This window comes from Anser brachyrhynchus, assembly GCF_964034855.1.
Source record: "Anser brachyrhynchus genome assembly, chromosome: 27".
Classification (NCBI taxonomy): domain Eukaryota; kingdom Metazoa; phylum Chordata; class Aves; order Anseriformes; family Anatidae; genus Anser; species Anser brachyrhynchus.
In genome coordinates, this window is record NC_137720.1 from 5,839,421 (window position 1) to 5,862,433 (window position 23,013).

At 58.8% G+C, this 23,013-nt stretch overlaps 1 protein-coding gene across 1 annotated transcript in view; it reads left to right on the plus strand.

The window, feature by feature from the left end:
- The window catches only part of GRM4 (glutamate metabotropic receptor 4), a 98,022-nt gene that overhangs the window by 6,456 nt on the left and 68,553 nt on the right, over positions 1-23,013 (plus strand). Inside the window, exons 3-7 of the mRNA XM_080569236.1 lie at positions 3,562-3,778; positions 14,798-14,933; positions 17,109-17,263; positions 17,609-17,749; positions 22,353-22,553. Of these exons, the coding sequence (XP_080425362.1) occupies positions 3,562-3,778; positions 14,798-14,933; positions 17,109-17,263; positions 17,609-17,749; positions 22,353-22,553 (850 nt within the window). The remainder of the gene's footprint in view (positions 1-3,561; positions 3,779-14,797; positions 14,934-17,108; positions 17,264-17,608; positions 17,750-22,352; positions 22,554-23,013) is intronic.

Sequence of the window (23,013 nt, forward strand, 5' to 3'; positions counted from 1 at the left end):
AGTGACAAGGTCTGAGCTGGCTCCGCACAGCCCCCTCGCTCCCCCAGCCCCTGCGGTGCTTTGTGCTCTCCCTAATTAAAAGCCGCTGTCCAAATGGCTCAATGATGGAAATTCTAATTAAATCAATTCCATCTTGTCGGTGAACCAGAGGTTGGCATAAGATACGCATGAAATTAATAATTATGGTTAGGGAATTAGCTGCTCCTGACCCCGTCTGTGGTGCAGGGGCGCTGGTGCAAGGAGCAGTGGGGCCGGTGCTGCTGTACGTCGGAGCACTGCATCCCTGCAAACCTCGGCTGGGGGCCGTGCTCAAGTTGCTGCCTTTGTCTGAATCTTTCCAATCTGGAGCAGATTATGATCCTCTGCTGTTAGACAAAATGCTGCTGTTAGACAAAATGCTGCGCTATCGTCAGCCGGTGCTGATGAAATGGGTTTCGAGCCCAGGTGCTTTTGCGGTGGAGGTGTCAGGGGAGAGTTTGAGGTTGACCACACTGGTGCACTGCCAGCAAACCTGACCCAGGGGCCTGGGGGGCAGGATTGTACCCCTAACCCCGGCTTCTGCCTGCTCTCTGACCCTGGGGGAGCTTTTCTCAAGGTTGGGGGTGTTTCTGAATGATGCTGACCGTATTTTTGTTCAAAATAAAGGAGAAAGGAGGTTTTTTCCCCCTGTCCCAAGGTTACTCCTTGATCTTGATGGGGTAAGGTAGTCCTGGGGTGCAGGAGAGCTGATCCCGCTGATTTCCCCACCAGCACCGTGGTATGTAGCCTGGTCTGGCAATGACCCAGGCAAGGAGCTGAGAGCAGCGTGGTGCCCCTGCAAGTTTGTTCAGGGCTTGTGCTGCTGCCCAAATGTGCAGCCGAGGTGCATTGCCAGCTCCCCCCACCCGCATCCTTCTTTCTAAGAACCTTGAATTCCCTGCCCGCATTTCCCTGCTATGGACCTGAAAGGACTTTTGTCTTTTATCTGAGAAAATAGCTGGTGCCGGGAGTTGGGCTATTGTAAACCAGGAGATCAAAAAGGCAGAGGGGGAAAAAGGCAGAAGAAATCTATCAAATGGTCATTTGGGAACTGGTATTTTATTTTCACTTCCATCCAAGGTAGTGTAGCGAGGGAGAAAAGCTCTTTCAGTTTGTTTATTAAAATACAGCTTCCAGTTCATAACCTGGAGATCAACAGGTATTTCCCAGGCTCCGCTTCCCCGCAGGGGCTGGACCAGGCTGCGTGCCCCGGGGTTAATCCCAGCCGTGGTCCTCAGCCAGAGCCCATCGGCACTTCCATGGGACGCGGCATCCCGGGGGAATATCCGGGAAGCCTCCCTCCCCTGCACCCTGCTGCGGAGGCGTGGATCTGTTAAAACCGCTTTGCAGAGAAAAACTCGTCGGGTTTGATGGCCCGTGGAAAGCCAGCTTGGCATCCCTGCCCCGAGTCTCCTCTCACACGGGCACCGCTGCTTTGCACGCCCACCTGGCCCCACGGCACGGGCACGCTGCTCACCAGCCTCCTCGTGCGGCGCCTCCACCCCAAACCTCCCTGCCCGTCCTCCCGGCACCGCTGCGAGCCCGGCAAGGAAAAAGAAAGGAGAGAAGGAGCAGAGCATCCCCCCGCTCCCTCCCCAGGATGAATGATTGCTAGACGAGCGCCTCGCCTGCTGAGCAGAATTTTAATCGAGCCTCACGCACCGGCTCCTGGTCACAGACACCCAACGAGCAGATCACAGCCCCTTGGAAAGGAGGACAAAGCAGATTGTCACAGAGAATAATCCTATTTGTGCCTTGATAAAGATTCCTTCCTTTCCCTCTCCCACTTGTTCTCCTTCTCTCCCTTTTTTTCATCTCGTATTTTGCAGGGAGGTAGAGGGGTGGCTGCTCCTTTCCAGGGGCCGTTTAGCATTCAGGTGGAGTCGTGGGTTTATAACACCGGTATCACGTTTAATAGAGAGAGTGAGGGACTGGAGTGGAAAAGGGGAGAATAACAGGGAAGCAGAGGAGAAACTGTGCAGCACGGCCTGGGAGCACGAGTGGAGTAGGACGGGGCAGCCAGGAGGGCCGGGCAGGTCCAGGGGGCGGCTTTGGGGTAAGCCCCCCACCCTTGGGTGCTGGGGTGCTCTGGGACAGGGGCAGCTCCCCCCCCGTTGGGACGGGGCTGTGCTGGTATCTAACCAGGGAGGTGTTGGTTTGAAACACCATCGTTAGAAGGCAGCGTTTCAGGCTCCCAGCGAGGTGGCTTGGTCTTATAACCTGCACTAGGATGCCTGCGCACCCCAAACCTCTCCACACCAGCTGGTTCTCCCCTCTGCTGCTGCAAATTAGCTAACTGCTTCATGCAGGAGTGGCGATGGGTGAGGCCAAACTCAGCCTGAGCTGATTTAAGGCATCCGGCACGACCCAGCTGCCTGCTGAGCCCAGGGGATCCAGGGGGCTCATTGCAGCTCCCCCTGGCTCCGGCTGCGTTTGTTCTCCTGCAAGCTGCGATGGCTGAATTGTTCCTAAACTGGGTTAGAGGGAGAGGGGGAAAAGCCCCCCACAGCTGGGGATTGCTGCTCTGCGCCCCCTTGCCCTGTAGCACGGAGCAGTTTGGGGTCAGCGATGCTTTGGGCTTTTCCCTCCTCTGTTTGCGCTGTGCCCGTAGCCACGGCCAGGCTGCAGCATGGCAGCTGGCTGAGCTCCAGCCCCTGCCATTATATCGCTGCTAAATTCAAAACCACGTCCCTGTTTTTGGCAGGGCTTGGCAAGCCCTTGCACTGTGCCAAAGCAGAGGCACATTGCAGCGGTGCGTGGTGCCCGACAGGGTGTAGGACGCGGGGGTGATGGATGGGCTGGCTCTGGTTTTGGGACATCTTCAGCAGGGAACTTCAGGGCTGGTGCGGGGAACCTGGGCTTGATAATTTAATAAACCTTTTCCATCTTTGAGATAAATTAACATCTGTGGTGTGTTTTGGAGATGTAAAGTGCTGTGTAAGTGCTAAGCATCGTGTGATCCTCCGGTGCTAAATCACTCTAATGTACTGCGTGAGGTGCAGGAGCTCTGATTAATTTAAAAGGCTTATTTATGGCTTGGCTGGACAGGGTCTGGCAGGGTGCGCTCGTGTCGGTCCCTCATGGGGCAGGAGGCCAGAATATCATAGCTGCTGAGTTCAGGGCAGGAACAAGGCTTTCTCTACGGCCTCTGCCATGCTGGAGGCCCTGCTGGGTACCACTGAGTGGTCCCTCAGCCTCTGCCCTGGCTCCTCCTGGGGCCAAACCAGGCATCACAGCCAGGGTTTGGCTGCTGCAGGTCCCAGAGGGAGCTGGTCCCTTCTCCTGGGCGCCTCGTCATCCCGTGGCCTCTGCTTTCCTATGGCCATACCCAGGATCTGGGCGTGAGCAGGCCTCACACCGTTCCTTCACCTCTGTTTTTGGCACAGGGTGGCTGGTTTCTTCTGGACGCTTCCCAGTTCCTTGATTTCCACCCCCCTGCGTCCTCCCGAGCGGGGCTTTGGGAACACGGGCAAGGCGAGGGCAGCGCAGCTGGGTGCAGATGGCCTCTTTCTCCTGACGCTGTCTTTCCTCCCTCCGTCCCAGATCCCCCAGATCAGCTACGCATCAACCGCCCCGGACCTGAGCGACAACAGCCGCTACGACTTCTTCTCTCGCGTCGTCCCGTCCGACACCTACCAGGCCCAAGCCATGGTGGACATCGTCAAAGCCCTCAAGTGGAACTACGTCTCCACCTTGGCCTCCGAGGGCAGCTACGGAGAGAGTGGCGTGGAGGCCTTCATCCAGAAGTCCAGGGAGGACGGTGAGCAGATTGCCTTCACCCCGCGACGGGGTCTTGGTGTGGGCTTTGGGGCAGAAAAGGCAGAAAAGGTGACCAGTTGGGTCACCAACTGGGTGACTTGCAGCTTGCGGTGGGGTGCTGGGATGTGTCTGGTCGGGCGTCTTGACCTGAGCTGGGGAATGGCTGCGGTGCAGGAGTAGGGACGGGATGGGAGCCCCGCTTTAGGGCACGATCCTGGGATACTGGGGGCTCTGAGCTTTGGGGCTGCTCTGCTGGTGGTTTAGTTGCAAGGACACCGTGGTGGCCGGTTCCTAGGCTGGGCGTGTGTCCAGTGCAGCACTGCTGCGCGTCCCGGGGTGCTGCTCGTGTCGTCTCCCCAAGGCCAGCAGTGGGGGGACGTCACCAAGTGGGGATGGGAGCAGCCATCTGTAGGGCGGGCTGGCTGATCGCTGCCAGCTCCTTTCAGGAAGCGTCTTGAAATCCCATTCCCTGCGCACAAGGAGCCCTCAAATCTGCTGGGTCAGCGGCTGCCAAGCGCGAGCTGATCCAGCCCCCTCCTTCCGCACGGAGCTGGGCGCCTTCCAGAAGAAAAGACTTTTACAAATACTCCCAGGTTTTAACAGAAAATAAAGTTGGCACCAGCGCATGCTTCACCCAATTTTAGTGGAATTATCCCTGAGGGCAGGTGCTTTAACTTGTCTATAGGCTTTGGACAGGCGGAAAGTCCGTGCTCAGCAAAACTCTTTTGCGAGGATTTGTCAGGAGCCAGAAAGCATTTTGCTGACAGGAGCGCAGGGATGCTTAGGAGGGATTAGCAGCCTCAGGAGCGGTGGAAAAGCTCGCGGGTACCAGCTGGTGGCCAGGCACCCACCCAGGGACCGGCTGAGAGGGTCAGGGACCCCCAGGCACTGCTGCTGTGGGCGCTATTGCAGTGGGCTTCAGCCCAGGCAATGGCTCTGTCCGCCCTTTCAGGGGGTCTGGAGCTGCCCCGAGACCCCACAAAGGGGCTGTTGGGGCTGCTCCTTGCCTCAGCTTCGCTTTGCCTCTGCAGCACGGTGTGTGCAGGGCGAGCCGGGAGCTGAAGAGTGTTTTCTGAGGCAGTTAAAACCCTGCAGAGTACAGGCTGCTGCCTATTACTGGCTTAACTGTGTCTGAATGGCACATTAAGTTCTGGCAAAATCGGTGGGACACCAGCCTATCTGGAGCTAGTCAAACTGTGTTATGGCCTTATAAATGGATAAAGGGAATAAAAACTTCTAGGTGACGAGCTCCTAATCAAAGCCCTATAAATAGGAACAGCGTTAATTCTGTCTCTCGCGCGCGCCATGGCACTGGGAACCGGCTGTGCTTTTAATATGCAGAGAAGCCCATCTGGGGATTCAACCTGGAATCTGCTCTTCAGGATTTTAACTTGAAAAGCAGAAAAATCTTCACGGGCCTCCGGCTGCAGGAGGAGCGCGCGGGGATGTTTTGGAGTCGATGGATGCAATGACTTGAGACGTGCAGCTCGGGGCGTGCTGTGCGCGTACCCCGAGGTGGGGGTGCGGGTGTGAGCGGTGCTGGGGGGCACGTGCTGTGCTGCAGCTGTGGCTGTGCACGCAAAATCCAGGTGCAATGGGGACACGCGGGGCTGCAGGTGTGCAGGTTGGGCACGCGTGGTACCCGGAGCACTGGGGCGGCGGGTTGGGGGAACGACGCTCGTGGGGGTGGGAACGATGCTCGTGGGGGGGGAATGATGCTCGGCTGCAAGCGAAGGGCTGTGTTTATGGCTCTGTTAACAGCTTAACCAGTAACCCTACTGGGGTTTGTAAATGCTAACAGCAGCCCCATCTGGCTCGTGATGATAACGAGATTTGTCTGATGACAGAAATAAAGGGAAAGAGACCTTGTGTGGGAACGAGGGGCATTTTGCACGGGCTTTCCACCCAAAAAGGAGAGTTTCCTTGCCTGCCCTGGGCTGGCAGGTCCTGCTGGGCTGCCCATGTCCCATGACAGGGGAAGGGCTGATGGGACCGGTGGGTGACATGGGGAGACGACAGCAGCGTTGGGCTCAGCAGCCGTGGTATTCTGTGTCTAGCTCTGGTGTACCCTAATTCTGGAGAGAGCACGGCATCGCACGGCCACCCCGACCTGGCCAGTGTGTCCCTGCGGGGTCTGGGTGCGGGGCTGGATGTGGCCAGGGGAGTGGGCCCGGTTCAACCCCTCCACTACGCACCAGTAAGGAGCAGGCGTTGTGACTGGTGGTCCCACTGCAGCGCGAGCGCTTCTGGTTTGAGATACCTGTGGTTACCGTGAATTCCTATCACCAGATGGTTGATGATATGATGGCATAATTGCAGTGTAAACGAGTGTACATGGAGTTGAAACGCACGCGTATTAATCTGGGACGGAGGCAGTCCTGTAATTTGTATATCCGCGTAACCCAACGATTATGTGCATTAGTGATAATTTAGTTATCAAAAAGCATAATTCCACTGTAATTGCGGCAGAACGGCAGCGTGAGTGCAGCCCGTGCGTTATCAGCAGTAAACGCCGCTCCCCTGCTCACTTGTGTCCGGGAGCTGTCGTACATCAAACCCGGCAGCCACGCGGGGCCTGGGGACGCTGCCGGCACGCGGGCGCCTGCGTGGGGTCCGAGCTGCTCCAGGGGCATCTCCCGGCGTGGGGTCCTCAGTGGTTCCCGGCTCCTGCACCCACGGAGGGCAGCTCTGCGGCTGTCAGTAAGGAGCGGATGGGGACAAGGGCGTGCTCTGTGTGTGTATATGGATGTCTTTTTTAATTTGAAAATCCCCCCAGCCGTGTGCCCTGTGCAAGGTTTGAGGAAGAGCCTCGCTGCGCCTGCTTTGCCTCTCCATGTTCCCCCATAAATTCGGATGGCCCTGCTGTCACCAAATGGCTTTACACCAGCACAGAGCCACTGGGAGCTGGCGAAGGATCCGTCCCTCTCTTTTATAGCCTGTTCGTGTATGCCTGGCCCTCATTTTCCACTCCTCCAGCGGCATAAAGGACCCGGCAATTTATTTCTGCTTCAAGGTGCCTCCGGACTGTCAAAGCAATGCAGAAGGGCCACTGCTTGAGGATCTGGCCTCTGCTTGTCGTCTGTCAAGCCGCAGAGCTCTCCGGGCGTGCTGGCACGGGGTCTGGATGCCGCAGGGCACGGGTGGGCACGGGGACGGCGCTGCAGGCTGGGCGCGCGTCTCCCTGCGTGCCGGCGCGCTCGCTCTCCTCCGTAACATCGCTCCGCTTCATTTCTCATGCCAAGCCTGAGTGTTCGGAGTCGGGTTTTATTTCCATCAGGCAATAATGCTCATTGCTGTAGTTAGCAGTTAGCATTCAAGCTGTTTGCTTTCTGATGCATTATCAACTTGACCTTCAGTTTCAATTTTTAGCAAAGCTTCGTGCTAAAGCGGCTTCTGCTGCAGCGCAAAGCGTTTCTGCTCGAGGCACGATCTCACCCCCCTCTGCCGGTGGGTTGGGAAGAAGTTCACCCTGGGGCAGCTTATTCTGTTGAGTGACCCACGGGGGTTGTCTTGCAGCCAAGGGCTCCTGAGCCAGCCTGACCTAGGAGGGCCATTAGGTTTTATGTATTGCAATTTGTTGGCCCCTGGCAATTGCTGCTGGTTACACCGATGCCTGGATGGTCATTACTCATGGGAGCGAAGGTTTTTTGGGTGTTAGCATCGCCAAAATGTTATGTCGGCAAAAATCTGTGTTTTACTTGGGCACTTTTAAACATTTTAAGTGCATTCTCCCCCAAAGCATCCTGCAAAGACGGGGGGTATTATCTGTATTTGCAGCTCCGCACCAAGGTGCGGGGCAGGGCCAGCAGCGGGTGTCCCAGGCTCCTCTCGCAGAGCATCTCACCGCCCCTGGATGTCCCCTGAGGGAGGGGACAGACCTGTCCGCAGTCCCCTGGCTCTGCGTGCGCTGACATCTCTGCTGCCGCCGAGCTCTTGGAGACGAAGCATTAGATTTATGTTTATGTAATTTAGCTGGTGTGCGCAGCGTGTTATGCCATGCGTCGTAATGTGCCGCGCTCTGTTTTGTGAAGAGGGCAATATTTCTAGGCAAATGCACGACTCCTTAGTCATGTGTCTGGATCAATTTTACACTGTCATTTCCCCCCCTCTATTGTTTTATCCTTCGCTGAGCTTTCTATATTTTTAGTTAAGAGCCTGATATGTATTTGCGATGCATTTGTTCATTACCATGTGACATTCATGGCTGTCTTTCTGCTTTTAGCCAGGCTCATTACTCTTGCTTGATGCATCAGAATGTCACCCCCGAAGGGGGATCTGACGATCGCAGCCGCGCACGAAGTTTGGGCGATGCTGAACGTGGGCTTCAGCTGCTCCCGAGCCTTAAGGTGCAAGGCAGCACCGAGTGCCACATTTCAAAGGATTCCACGTGCAAGCGTGGAGGTGGCTGGCCCCGGGGAGCAGATGCCACCGGTCCTGCAGATGCCACCTCCGTGGGACGGATGGGAGCACAGCTGCCGGTTATTCCTCAGTGCTGCTTGCAGGGAGAACTTTATTTGGCACGCCACCACCTCCAGCAAAGAGCCCAGGAATTAAAGCGGGTGACCTTCAGCCCTGTGACGAAAGGAGGTGTGATTAGCAGTAACGCAGAGCCGGGCGAGGAGGGCTGCCCGGCTCCCTTTCATCTCGGAGGATTGCTGTTCTTCTGCAGTCAGCACTCAATTACTGCGTCTCACCGGAGGGCTGTTATTTGCTGCTGGCGTCTCCGCTCCCCCAGCCAAATCCTCCGCTCAGCACCCGGCACGGAGCTGGAAATTTTTTCGTGGCACGGTGCCTGCTCCGGGGCTGGATCTGCAGCCTGGGCTTCGGGTGAACCCGCTCCTGCTCTGAGGCTGGTGGCTTTTCTGTCCCCTCTGGGGCTCAAGCCGAGCATATACCTCCACAGCGTGGCTCAGGAAAGGTCCCTGGCATCCCGGGACCAGAACCAGCCTGGTTGTACCCATCCTGTGAGCAGAGCCCTTGCTCATGTGGGTCTGGCTGCAGCCACCTTTCCTATCCCAGCATTTTCCTCGTGCTGTGTGTGGGATGGGGACAGCGAGCGCCCACGAGCCCCCCACCGGTGGGGGCACGCTCAGCGAGGGGCAGGTCTGGTCACTGGGGCCCTGGTGCCATCGCTGCTTTGGGTCTCCAGACTCCTTCAGGCTCCGCAGAGGCTGAAGTCGTGTTTCCTGGGCTGTTCTTCTATTTATGCCATCCCCTCTGCCTCTTTTCGCTACAGTCAATACCGTGTGCTGTAATGCAGCCAGGAGGGAGGCAGGCAGGATGCCAGGCTCTCCTCTGGCTCCAAACAGCCTCGTGCCTCAGTTTCCCCCACCTAAAATAACCTTCTCTGCCCTCGGGCTCTTTGCTGCTGCGTGCAAAGGACCCCACAGGCTGGGACTGGGGAAAGCCAGGGCCAGACTGGGAGCACTGGGCACTGCTGCTTGGGAAAACACCTCCCTGCAGACCCAGGGCTTGGGGAGCTTTTGCTGCCTGAAATCTGCCTGTAAATAACGCTGACACTACCTCTTCACCCTGCTCCTCGTTTTCATGTCCCACAGGAAGCCCTTTTGTGTGCTGGAGGCTGGGGGAAGAGGAGAACGAGGCAGGACGGAGAGGTTGGGGTCGGGGCGGGCGCACGGCTCTGGCTCGGAGCCCGGCTCTGGGGTTTGGCAGCAGCCCACGGCGGTGGCTGGTCGTTAATATTTCTGGGGCGCGCTGGGTCCCGTCCTGTCCACGATGCGGTGACACACGGCAGGGCGATGGCCCCAGGGGGGCCGCGAGGGGTGAAGGGGAGCACGTTTCTCTTTTCTGTTTTGTGGGCTCGGGTTAGGAGGGACGAGATAAACGGTTACGGTAAATGAGGTAAATGAAGGGGAGAGTGCCTCTGCTTTTGGGACCCATCTGTCGCTTCAAGGCCCAGCTCCTGGGGTTGTGTGATGGGTGAGGGTCTCTGCAGAGTGACGCTCGCAGTAGGCTGGGGGAAGACGGTGAAATCTGGTTCTCAAGCCCTAAAATCCCAGAGTCTGCTGGCTCTTCCCAGCTCCAGGCTGGAGCAGGGTGAGGGGGAAGGAGGCGCAGCGCTGGGGGGCTGCAGGAGCAGGGGGTCTTTAGTGGAAGCTCCTTCCCATGGGCACAGTCTGTGGGGTTGGTACCTAAGGGAGAAACCTGGCTTCCAAACACAGCAGAAATTTAGTTATCTCGCTGCCCAGAGGAGTTGAACCTCGCGGTGCCATTGTGCCACCGCACAGCCTCCCGGGGCCCCCGACCGGAGCAGAGTGAAGACTTGCTTTCCCCCCCCCCCCCCTTTTTTTTTCCCCCGTTGCAAATTTATTAATTACTGATTTAGGCTGGCAATGCAGGCAGTTGAAAAGCAGGCGCAAATTGCTCAGATTCATAATGTCTGATGAGATTTCAAAGCACTAAAGAGCAGCAATTGAACCCGTTCCAGGGAAGAGGCTGGCGGCGAGTGCCAGGAGCCTCCCGTGACGGAGGCTCGATGCGATGCGACGTGTGCCGGGAACCCGGGGTGTGTGAGGAGGGCCAGCCACCGACCGGGTGGGACAGGGCTCCAAAAATTTGGGGCTTGGGGGGCTGCCGTTGCTCCCTGCTTTGTGTTCCCAGGAGGGATGTGGTTCGATGCCCGTCTTGCAGTGCTGGAGTCGTCGTTGAGATCTTGCTGCTCTTGAGGACGCACTGGGGCTGGGTCGGGGTGACAGCAATAGGATGGTGTCCCCAGGTTCACCCGGAAAGTGAGCTGGTGACGGGGGTGCTACGTCAGCAGCGGGACTGGGAGTTGTGGGGTACCGCAGCCGCCTCCATGCGCGGGTGATCCGAGCATCGCTCTCATTAGGGCTCTGCCACAACGAAGGAGGGATTAGAGCCGCCTGTAATGAGGAGCGGGGTGCCTTGCTGACGCTGCCCTGCTCTGCTGACTTGTGCACGGGGCTGCGTCCCCATCACCCTACTGTCCCCAGCCCTGCCTGGCTGCAGGCACCCACAAGCCAAGGGGAGACGTCCCCAAATTGCAAAGCCTCCCCTGGCCGCGGCGTTGAGGGTGGATGGGCGCGTGGCCAGCCCCTGCTCTCGCCCTGTGCTGAGCATCCTGTGCTCCCCGCTTGGACCAAAGCCATCCCCGCTGCCAGGAGCTTTGCCTCCACGAGGGCGTGGAGACGTGCCCCTAATGACTTCTCCTCTAATGAGTCAGGTCCTCGGGGCTTTGAAGTGGCATGGATAATGAGTCCTAGGGCAGGGAAGTGCAGCCACTGACTCGCCAATTAAAGACTCTGGGCTTGGAAACCTCATTTAAACGGCCTCATTTGTGAAGGGGAGGCCGGGGAGTGCACAGCGGGAGGTGGGCATGTGCTGGGGTGCGGCTGGGTCGGGGTGGGTGCTCCCTGCTGCTCCATGCAACGTGATGGATGTGGGCAGCGAGGGACCTGCCGGGTGTTCCCGGTGGCAACTTGGGCTTGCTGGGAGAGGGAGCAGCCGGAGGTGCCCGGACTTGGCCTCCTGCCCCTGCTTGGCTGCGGGTTTGCAGCGTCCCCGCGTGTCCCCGTGCCAAGCTAGCGTGGGGCTGCTGCAGCCTCCTGCCAAGCTCACAAAACGCCGCCGCAGCTGGGCTGTGCGCGGCCCCATCCCCTCCTCGGGCTGCCCAGGGAGCAATTCCCAGCTGGGGAGGTGGGGGGCCGTGCACGTCCCTGGTTGCAGCACGGGCTGAATCAGCCCCCACTCCTCCAACCCGATGTGTTTGCACGGTGCTCCGCAGCCGCCAGCTCTGCAGGGAGCCCGGGCAAAGCGCTCCCTGATTGATGGTGTACGTTAGCGACAGCAAAAGCTTATTATCTACCTGCAATCAAGAGGGCACTTGAGCGCTGAGCTTCCCAGAGCAGCCGCGCTCCCACCGAGCCCATAATGGTGGAGATTAAACCCTGACCTGTGTTTGACAACACGCATTAACCCCGCCGCAGCGAGGAGAGTCCCCGGGCGAGCGGCTGGCGGCGGCGTGGGGACGCTGGGAGGGGACATTAGCGGGGGGGGACACGGCCACGTGCTGGGGGACAGCGTGGGCTGCGCTCTGCTCGGGGAGGGCTTTGCCCACGGGGCTGCTTTGCGCGGCCGAGATGGGTGCACGGCGCTGTTGCACGCTCGTTGCAGTTTTGCTCCGGGGGACGAGGCGAGACCCCCTGGGCGTTCAGCTCCTGGCAGGCCAGAGGACGGTTGGCCCCACGGCCAGCCTGTCGCTTGTGCCCTTTTTGGGGCTGTTTCTTGCTGCAGGAGCTCCGCACCCCTCGGTGCCGGCCATCAGCAGGATGCCATCTGGTGCTTGAGCATCCTTCAACCAGCTGCCTATCTCTGAGTATCTCCAGGCTGTGCGGTGCTTCCCCAGGCTTTCTGCACCTCTCCGGCTCTCTCCCAAAGCTGGGGGAGAAAAGGAGCTCAGCTCCTGCCTTCTCCCTGGCCCCAGGGTCCCGGAGCGATGCTGTGCCATCCTGGCACAGGAGGGAGAGCACCCACTGCCTCCCAGTCCCCACCTCCTGTCTTTAATTTCTTGCTTTAAAGGAGTGTTTTGACTAAAGGCAGCGTTGTGGAGGTAGCGGGAGCATTGCCTGGCAAATCCCCCTCCCTGCCGCAGTGCCGGGGGCCATGAATAATGCAGGTGCTAAAAGCTGGGGCTGCTGGAGGTGAGCGGGGCCGGCGCTGAGCTGCTCCCTCCTCTGCTCCGCTCTGCCCACCCCAGTCCTGTCCTCCCCCTTCTGCCCCTGGACTTTTCCCAGACCATTAATTAAGAAACAAATATATATTTATTAATTGGCGTTGCCAGCATTTGCGTGGGGGCTGGAGGAGGGCTCCCAGACCCTCTGGGGCTTTCACCTGGGCTGCTTTTGTGCTGCTATTTTTAGGTAAGGCGAGCCCCAATTAGCTTTGATAAACTGGAGGAGCTGCAGACACCGGTGTCCATCCTTAGGGCAGTTTTCCTGCTGCATCCAGCCGGCTCGCGGGGCTTCCCTCCTTGCTTTTCCCTCCTGCTGGCCTGGCTGCATCCCGCCCGCATGCTCCGTGCTCTCCAGCCGTTGCGGTAATAAGGTCCTCATTACGCCCTAATTGGCCGTATCCTTTTTTTTTTTTTTTTGTTACATTCCTCGTTAGTTTGATTTAACGGAGCTGCCGCGTAACTCAGCCACTTCTGAATTGCCATCGATTTAGTCTCCTTTCTTATTTATTTATGGGCCCATCTCTCGTGCCACCTCCTCATCCCATGCGTACGAGCAGCGAGCCCTTGGCCGGCGCTCACCTGGCCGCAGCGTTTGTCCGAGCAGCGTGGATGCTCGGAGCTGCTGCCTGGGAGAAGGGCAATAAATGCGTGGGGGCGACCCCACGCTGCTGCTGCTGTGCTGGCAAAGTCCCACAGCTGGCTTGGTTCTGGCCCTGCTGGGAAGGGACCAGGGCTGCAGATGCCGGGCACACACCACGGCCCCCCCATGGCCCCGTGCTGCTCATGTGTGTGCTCAAATGGAGGAAGAAGCAGCTTGCCCATGGGATGCACGTTACTGGGAGCCTCATTACTGGGAGCCTTGTTACTGGGAGCCTTGTTATGGGGAGCCTCGCGGTGTCGGTGAGTGGTGGCACGGTGCCACACCGTCCCCAGCGCCGTCACGTGCGCGCGCCCGCCCGCCTGGCTGCCTGCGCCGGGGCTCCTGGAAGGCTCTGGTGTTTGCAAACTGCTGCTTTGGTTGGATTTTTTCCTCTGATTGCTATGGAAACTGTAATTAAGCCGCGCCGGCTGCATAGCCCGAGCCACCGTCTCAGCCTGGCCCCGCGTGCCCCAGGCAGGGATGCGCCCGTCCCGCCGGCGCTGCCTGCTGCTGCCCGCCGCGCCTGGCCGATCTGTCTGTCCGGCAGTCTGTTTATCCAATTCCCTCCTCTCCCTCCATCTGGCTCCCCAGATGGGAAACAAACATCAGATTGACCCAGTTTCTTACCGGAGGGGGGAAAAAAAAATAAAATAAGAAGTCTGCGTGGTTTGGCTGCGCTGGGAGTCAGCCCCTCTCTCGGTCTTTGGGCTACAAGGGGCAAACGACCCCACTGTGCCCCAGCCCTGCTGGAGGGAGTGAAGCCTCCTCTCCTGGAGGCCTCTGCCTCGTGGCCTCTCCCTGTCCTCCTCCTGCTCCTCTCCAGCGTCGTAATTGTAATCGGGGGAATCTCAGCCCGCCTGTTAATTGTTCTGACCTTTGCTTAAGCGGGGATCTTTTAGTGGCAGGTGAGGTATCAGCCGTGTCATTTACTATGCAAATTGAGACCATCAATTACATCCAGAAGGTCCTGCAATGTTTAATTTTCTCTCTCATCTCTCTCTTTATTGGCATCTGCAAAAACGTTGGAGCAGGAGGGCCCTGGCTTTGCTGAGCTGGAGGCTGGGAGCCCGGCAGCCGTGCGTGGGGACTCATCCAGCTGCCAGCTTCCCTCTGTCTCTTTTAATTTTAATTAGCTGCTTTTGCAAACGTCCCGTGGCTGCCTTGGGGATCAGTCTGGGAGGCTTCTCCCCAGCCTGGCAGAAAGCACCTGGGGGTCCCTGGGCATGGACCTGGGGAAGGAGAGGAGCTGGGCTGGGGAGCCTGGCTGCAGGGAAGGGAATAAAACTCCCTGCGGGGCTGTGCTGCTGCTGTCCCGGGGCTGAGGGACTCTGCCAGGGCTGTGGCACATCCACGATCCTCCCCAAGGGCCGTTTTGTCCAGTATTTGCCCGTTGCACGAGCAGAGCCCTTTGCACAACCCAGCCCTGGGTGCTGGGCAGGGGAGGATCCCATGGAGGGGGGGACTGTGCTCCCCGTGCTCCCCAGCCTCCAAGCAAGCTTGGTGCAGCCATTGCAGGACGTGCTCCAAGTGTGGGGTGGGTCTGGGGGGGGCCTGGGGAGCATCAGCGTCCACTGGGGCGGCTGGGTGAAGGCAAGGGGTCGGGGGCACGGGGCCGTCCCCACGGGGTGGGAGCTGGGGGTCTCAGTGCCGGGCGCTCTCTGCCTCAGGGGGTGTGTGCGTGGCCCAATCCGTCAAGATCCCGCGGGAGCCCAAGCCGGGAGAGTTCGACAAGATCATCCGCCGCCTCCTGGAGACCTCCCACGCGCGGGCCGTCATCATCTTCGCTAACGAAGACGACATCAGGTGCGGAGGGGCCGGCCGGGCCGGGAGGGGGAGGCTTTGGGAGATGGGCTGCCGGCTGCCCGACGCGTGCCCTGTGCGGGGACGTGGGGCACGGGCTGCTGACGGCAGGAGCTGGGTGCCGTGCCGGGAGCACCCGGCTGCGTCTGCGGCGGGCACGCGTGTGTCCGCAACGTGGCGCAGACGTGTCTGCAGCGGGGAGCAGGCATGCCTGCGGCGCTGCGTTGCTGCCTTGGCAATGTGGCAGAGAGTGGAGAGGGTGTTCCGTGCAACGCGGCGCTGATGCGTCTGCAACACGGAGAGGACGCTCCTCGCAGCGTGGCCCCTGCAACGTGGAGGGGGCGCTCCGTGCCGCGTGGCACAGGCCTGGCTGCAGCAGGGACCACCAGAGCCAACTTCGAACTGGCCGCCTGGTGGGTTTCTGCCACGGAACAGCAGCAAGACAGAGCTCAAAGGGGGAAAAATCTGCTTTCTGTTGGCTTTGGAAGGCCCTGCTGTCACACCCCGGGCACGTCACGCTGCTCACGGGCTGGGCCAGAGCTAGCGGGGTGCCTCCTCCAGGCACTGGCTCTGCTGTGCCGTGCAGCCTCAGCCCCCCAGTGCAGATCTGGGGGGGCCTTTTGGGGACCCCTCCCCACACACCAGTGCCGCCCACTGGGTCTGCAGCCGCGCTTGGAGGTGATGAGCAGCTCCACAAGTGCAGCAACATCTTGCAGCTCCTGTTGTTTATGGAGCAGAATGATTCAGATGGAGATACCCTTGATTTCCTAAGTATCTAATTTATTAATCAGCAAACATTATGTAAATGTGGGTAAACTGCGATTTTAAATCAGTTTACATCAGATGTGCAAATGCTACGAGTTTTTTTTTTTTCCCTTCCTTAATAGAAATGTCTGCAAACGTGACATTTACACGGCTGTGTATTGAGAAACGGGGGATTTACCTTGCTGTGTAAATGGCAAGCCCCATTAACTGGCGTTTGTAAGCATTTACCCATCCAAACAGGATAATATCCCGTGAAGATTGGTTCCCGTACACCAGCTCGCACGGGGGGGGGGTGAGCGTGGGTTTCGCCGTGGCACGGGCACAGCCGCGACGCCCACCCCGATGCCAGCTCCAGCTGCAGAGCCCCGACCCCGACACGCTGCTGGCCCCGACCCTGCGGGGCTGAGCCACGGGGCAGGATGGGCCCGGGATGGTTTTGCTGAAATCTGTTCCCTGCTCCGTGGTGGGATGTGTCAGGAGCATGGGGCAGCCCTGGATGAGCGTGGAGCAGCCCGTGTGTGGCTCCCTGCAGGCTCGCTGGCCCTGCAGCCCCCAGGAACGACTGCCTCTTCCCACCTCATTGCCTCCCTCTGTTCTGCGTGCGTGGTTTTTTCTTTTTCTTTTTTTTTTTTCCTTATTACGTGCTTCGAGCACCATCTGGACTTGAAGGGATCAGCTCCCGGTGTCGGGGGTGAGTCATAAAACCCGTAAACCTGCCTCCTTGCTGCAGCTGGAGATGAAACCGCTCTGGGGACCCGCGCACGAACCTGAGGGCACGGCGAGCCCTGGGGAAGAGGGAGCGGACGGTCGGATCCGGGAGAAGTCCCCTCTGCCTCCTGAGACGTTGCGAGCTGGCTGGCACCGGTGGAGCGTGCAAGCACGTGCAGCCGAGTGCCTGGCTGCCACGGGAGGTGCTCAGTGGGACAGGTGGCAGCTCCAGCTCCCCACCGCCGCTCAGCTGCGTGAATGGCACCAGTTCTGCCCAGTTTAGCTCTTGCCAGGGCACTGGCAGCGCTGGTTGGCTCTCTCCCGCTGTTTTCCACCCTGCTTGGAGCTGAGAGCACGCGAACTCTCCAGTGCCGCTGCTTTTCCTGCCTGCTGCAGCATAACCTGATTCTTTTTTTTTTTTTTTTCCCTAATGTTGGGTAATTAAGGGAGAAATTCAATTACCAGTCAGCAAATATGCAAATAGAGTGGGAGAAGTGCCTAGGCTGGGGAGGACGGAGGGTGCGGGAGCCGGGCAGCGTGGTTTGCTCTCGTACCCTGTACGCGGTGCCTGGTGCTGATGGGGCACCGGGGGATGCCAACGGCGCCGAGCCCTGCTCCCCCCCCCTGCCATTTTGGGGGACACGGGCACAAAGCCGGTGTCCCGACCCCGTGCCGCCGGCCAGCGCCTGCTGCTTCTCTCCACAGGAGGGTGCTGGAGGCAGCCAAAAGGGCGAACCAGACAGGACACTTCATCTGGATGGGCTCGGACAGCTGGGGCTCCAAAATCTCCCCGGTGCTGCACCTGGAGGAGGTGGCCGAGGGCTCCGTCACCATCCTGCCCAAGCGGGTCTCTGTCAAAGGTAAGTGACTGTGCTGGGGGGTTCGCTCAGCTCCCCCTGGGTTGGCTGTCCTCCCCCCCGTGGCATCCCTTAACCACAAGGTTTCGGCTATTACAGGCTCGGCATTTTCCAGCGGGTTGTCCCCGGGGGGGTTCAACCTGGCCGCGGTGCTGACAACCCGCAGCCACCCTTGCTTTGCCTGGGTGGGAGCTCGGGCACAAACCCACCGCAATCCTTCTGTTCCCAAGACCTAGCTGCCCACAGGCCCCTTCCTTCCCCTCTGCCCGGTGGCTTTTGGGCCATGCCGAGCATCTCCCTGCCAGCCCAGAGGCTCACCCCCCTCCGTCCCCTCTTCCCCCCGGGCAGGTTTCGACCGCTACTTCTCCAGCAGGACGCTGGACAACAACCGCCGAAACATCTGGTTCGCCGAGTTTTGGGAGGAAAACTTCCACTGCAAGCTGAGCCGGCACGCGCTGAAGAAGGGCAGCAGCATCAAGAAGTGCACCAGTAAGGAGCGCGGGGGGACGCTGCGGCCACGCGTGGCTGCACCACGCGGGGTCGGCGGGGATGTGAAGGCGATGGCCGAGAGCCCAGGGCAGGCGCTGGAAACGTTTTGCTCCCTTTCCCTTTATGGCCTTTCAGCTCAGCCGTGTCCTCGCTGCTTGGGAGCTGCCAGCCCAGCTCAAGGCAGCTGCGTGGCAATGGATGCGCTGTGCGTGGCGGTCTTGGGTGTGAAGGTGGGTTTTGGACTAAGCAAGAAAGCCAGGAGGGAACGATGCTCCAGAAATGCTCTTGTCCATCCCTACGCGCTGCGTATGATTTAGGAGACGTGGAGTGTGCTGGGTTTGCGTGTGTGAGGCACGGTCCCTGTGCAGAGCTCCCGGGGCTGCTCCCTCTCTCGCACGTTTCTTGTACGGCTCCCTTCCCTCGGACCCGTCACCTGCAGGCACAAAGCCACCCAGATTTGGGCTGGATTCTGCAATATTCAGCAGCATTTGGATAACTGCCTCTCCCTCATCTCATGCTTGGCAGGAGCACCGTTGTCCTGTGAAAGTCACGGAGCCGCTGGTGCGTCCTCATTCCCTTGCAAACAGCTCCCGTCTAACCCGGTCGGGCTGAACACCGGGGTGCTCCCAGAGAAATGGGGCCGACTGGTGGCGCAGGGGCAGGATCCGGCTCCTGCTTGGCCGGTGCTGGGGCCGTGGGTGTGCTGGGCATGTGCTGGGCACCCCACGGGAGGGTGCCGGGGTGCCTGGGGAGGAGGTGAGCGCCCTGGGACACGTGCTGCGGTGCTGTTTGCCCACGTCTCCTTGCAAACTGCTTCGCTGATGTGTCCTCGTGCCGCTCCGGTCAGGGAATGGGGCATCCTTGGGTGCTTCTGCCCCAGCAGAGCCCAGCGTGAGCCTCGTGGCCTCCTCCTTAAAACCTGTCGGGTGTTTTTAGCCACTTCCAGCTAAAGCAGGCTTGTCGGGATTAAGGCGGTAAACAAGGCAAGCCGGGGATCTGTCTGGCCGACGGCGCTGCTGCTGAGGCGCTGCTTGGAGGCTCGAGGAGGTGAGATGTTTGCTGAGAGATGGGAGCGATTTGCTGCCTGCCTGGCACAGGCTGAAGGCTGGTAACGCCACGGCGGCTGGCAGGCTGCGAGGCGGCGGGACGTGGGGACATTTGCACGTCCGTGTCCCCCCCCCTGCCCCCTCGGGAGGGACTTGTGCGCGAGCTGTGCGTGGATGTCGATGGGTGGATGGGCCTGGCCGTGCCTGGGAAGTCTGATTGGGAAGGGGCTGATTTTTTTAATCCCCTTTCACCGCTGTGGACTGGTGGGATGGTGCTTGTACATCCTCGCCCTTGAAGGCAACCCCCAAACGATCTGACCTGGGGACACCTCTTGGGTTTTGCGAGGGATCTCTCACACCGCAGCATCCCTCGGGAGCCTTGTGCCTATTGCATAGGGTTTGGCAAGCCATAAGGGCAGCAAGAAAACTTGCCTGTGCCCAAACTCTTGGGTCTCTGAGAGCCCCTGATTGCATCAGGAAATCCCCAGCACCAGGAGATGCATGAGGAGGTCCTGCAAAGCGCTGATGTCTTCATCTTCATAGTAATGTAGTGTTAAAGCAAGCAATATTTCAAGCCTGAGGTATTAGTGGAGGCAGCTGAAACCATGACATGGCAAATGTCCTAGGAGCTGTCTTTAAATTATCGGAATTTGTCAGGAAATAAATTATCTCCTGAACATTTGCTTGGCGGATTAACAGAGAGGAGAACTAATGCAGGACCTGAAGTAAATAACCTGCCTGCACGGTGCCATGCGTGCCGGCTTTGCGAGATTTATGCAAATGCCCCACGTAGGGTGGCTTTGTAGAAGGAGTTATATGGGTTTTCTCCGTGAGCTTCTGGTTTGTGTAGAACGCAAAATGCACAGGGAAATGCCAGCTTTTAGGTGCTTTGCATCCCCAAACAGGAGCCAAAAAGCTCCCTCACCAAACAGGACAGTGCATCGCTCTGGTTGGCGCCTGGGAGAGCTGGAAGATGGTGGGAGTGTGTGTGTGGGGGGGGTACACGGTTTTGGGGTGATTCCTGCAGTCCCTAAGAGCAGCCCTGCAGCATTTGTGCACTCCTGTCCCTGTGCCACCCTGCTGGGAGCAGGATCTGCCAAGCTTTTTCCGGAAAGCTAATTAATTGCCTTCGTTTAATGGGGCTGGATGGTAGCTGTGCTTTGAAACAGGGCTGGAGATTCCAGGCTGCTGGTGGATGCAGCGCAGCAACGCGGGCGGAGGGGAGAGGGCTTTGGTTTGGTTTTCCTTCTGTGCTTGCAATGCCTCATATGCTTTTCCCTGGTTTGCTCCTCTCCAGTCTCTGCCCAATATGGGGTGATTTTTTTTTTGGTGGGACTGGCAGTTCTCCGACATAGTGTGTCCCAGCTGGGCCGACAGGGGAGGATTTGCCCCATTTGCACGTTCGTTAAGATGAAGAAATGCTGCTGTTGGGTAGGGCTGGGCAGGGATGGGTGATGCCTCTGCGTTCCTTAAAACCCACAGCTGCTCCAAACTGGCACCTCCAGCTTTGGTGCTGAGGTGCCCAGGGGGGCTCGTGGGGCTCTGGGGGTAACTGGGAGGCAACATCACCCTAATTTTCTCCGGAGCAGAACTGTGAGTGGTTTTGATTCACTCCTGCTGAAAGCCGGTGCCGGTGATGTGATTGGAGTTGCTGCTGATTTTGTCTCATCCCGCTGGAGAAGATAGCCACTGCCGTCCTCGGAGGGATGCCCATGAAGGCTCCTCACCCGCTTGAGAATTAATTACCAGCCCTGTAGAACGATGCACGACCCTGCTATTATAATCAGCAGGGTCACATCCCTTTTGCAGCCCTAATCTACTGAGAGCTTCACGGAGATTTATTGTCTCCGCATCGCGAACGTGCCGTCACGAGCCTCAGCATCCTGCTCCACCTCGTCCCCTCTCCACGCCAGCCTAATTCCCGCTGCAGTGGGTGGGCTCCTGGGGGCAGCAGCAGGGCTGGGATGCCCCAGGGGCTCAGCACCTGTGTGCAGTCTGTAACACCCTTTTTTTTTTTTAACGGGTAATTATCTTGACAAGACAGAGTGGCTTGTCTGCGCGCTGAGATGAATGCGGGGAAGGGCCCTAAGTTGAGGGAGAAGATTAATAGCCCCTGTCAATAACGTGGAAGAAAGGATAACTTGACGGGTTTCGCATGAGTAATCTCCACGTAGTCCAAAAGCATTTTTTTAACTTTGAAGGATGGGCTATAAATTCCCCTCCTTGATATCATCTTTTCTTGTTGGTCAGTTCGCTATCAATTTGCTTTAATGTGCTGTCGGCTGTGCCTCTGCGTCCGGCCCGGGGACTTGGGGGATGCTGTCCTGCCCGCTTGGAGGAGCCAGGATTAATTCTGGATGCCCTCAGATAGCTTTCCAGGATGCTTGTGCCTCTTTGGAGCAGCTCAAGCTTTTGGGAAAGCTCTTCAATCCGCAGTGCCCCGTGGGCACCTGTCCATGCCACAGAAGTTTTGGTTCCCTGATGCAGCATCACCCCGCGGCAGATACTTTCTTAGCTGTAATTAACAGCGTGCTACATTAATCGGTGTCTTTTGCTAAATGATGAACACGTTTCCAGCCCCATTAAGGGTGGTTACGACAGGAGAGACAGGCAGCTGTTGCTGGTAATTATCGTGTCCTTGCAGCATCCTGCAAATGGGGCCAACCGGGGCTGCGGGGTCTGCGAGGAGCGGGGCTGGTGGGGGGGGGACACGAGGGGCACAGAGCGACGGGGGCTTCGGGAACATGACAGGGGACATGCAGCCGGTGTTGGAGATTGCCTGGATGGTCCCTTGGTGCTTGCTGGGAGCGCCCAGCAAGATGAACGAGGGCAACGGGGGGGTGAGGGTGGGATGGGAGTCACAGCCCAGCTGGGTGCCGGCCCTGGGAGCTGGTGAGTGTGTCCCAGGAGTGCGGGGCGTCCTGGGATGTGACATCCTGGGGGCTCTCACTTCCAAGCCGTGTTTTGCCAGCACCCACGTGTTGAGAACCGAGCTGCAGGGAGGAGGCGCGGATGTTTTCCCCGTGGGTCTTCCTTGGCTGCGCACCGCTCCCCTCCTGCCCCGTGAGCCCAGCTCCAGTACCCGAAACACCCTTCGAGGTGTGCCCAGAGGGGCTGGGTGAGAACCTCAGCATCCCCAGCAGCGCCTCCCAGCCCCCCTGGACCAGGGACACTGGCGGCAGGAGGGCTTTCAGCAGGAGGCCAGGCTTGAGCCTGAGCCCTGCAGTGCAAATGCAGCCGATGCCTTGGGCCAGCACCAGGAATTACAGCTGCCGTGTGGGTTTTGCTTCAGGAAGAGTTTGGGGTGGTTTGAGACACGTTTCTGCCCTGCTGCTCCTCCTTGGGGGAAGGCTAGGTGCTGTAAGCTTCCCACTGGGAAAGGCACCCCGTCTGCCTGACGGGTTTGTAATTTGGGGGATGGGGTTGGAGTTTCCATCTGCTTCAGCCCCGGGGATGGGAAGGTTTGTCTGCAAGGGTTTGGCTGCAGCAGAAATATCCCCGGGGTGAGCGGCTGGGGTGGCGGGGTGGCGGCAGCCCTGCTCTCGGTGTGTTCGCAGACAGGGAGCGGATCGGCCAGGACTCCTCGTACGAGCAGGAGGGCAAGGTGCAGTTCGTCATCGACGCCGTCTACGCCATGGGGCACGCTCTGCACAACATGCACAAGAACCTGTGTCCTGGCAAGGTGGGGCTGTGCCCCAGGATGGACCCGGTGGATGGCGTGGAGCTGCTCAAGTACATCCGCAGCGTCAACTTCTCAGGTCTGTCCGTACCTGGGGCTGGCAGGAGTCAGTCCTGCTGGGCTGGGTGTCCTGGGTTGTCCCCCACTGTGGGTACCCACACAGCAGCACCCACAATTTAGGTCCTGCCTGCGCCCTGCAGTCCCGCCTGCTGCCCGTGCTGCTGCCTTGCACCGTGGCTGGCAGAGGTCCCACGGCATCACGCTGCTGTGCCCTTGTCTGTCCTCAGATCTCTGGAAACACATCTTTTCCTCTGCTCTATCTCTTTAATAAACATTCTCTGTCTTGTCCTCCTTATTACTTCTATTTATCTCCTCTCCGTGATCTCCTCTGCAGTGTCTCTTTTATTTATTTTTCCCTCCTGCTTGATTTTTCTCTTCCCTCCTTTTATTAGTGTTTATCTGTTGATTTAACATTAAAGCTCTTTTTTCCCCCCTTTTGAGAAAGAAACGGTGCAATGGCCGGCGTAACAGCACGCTGC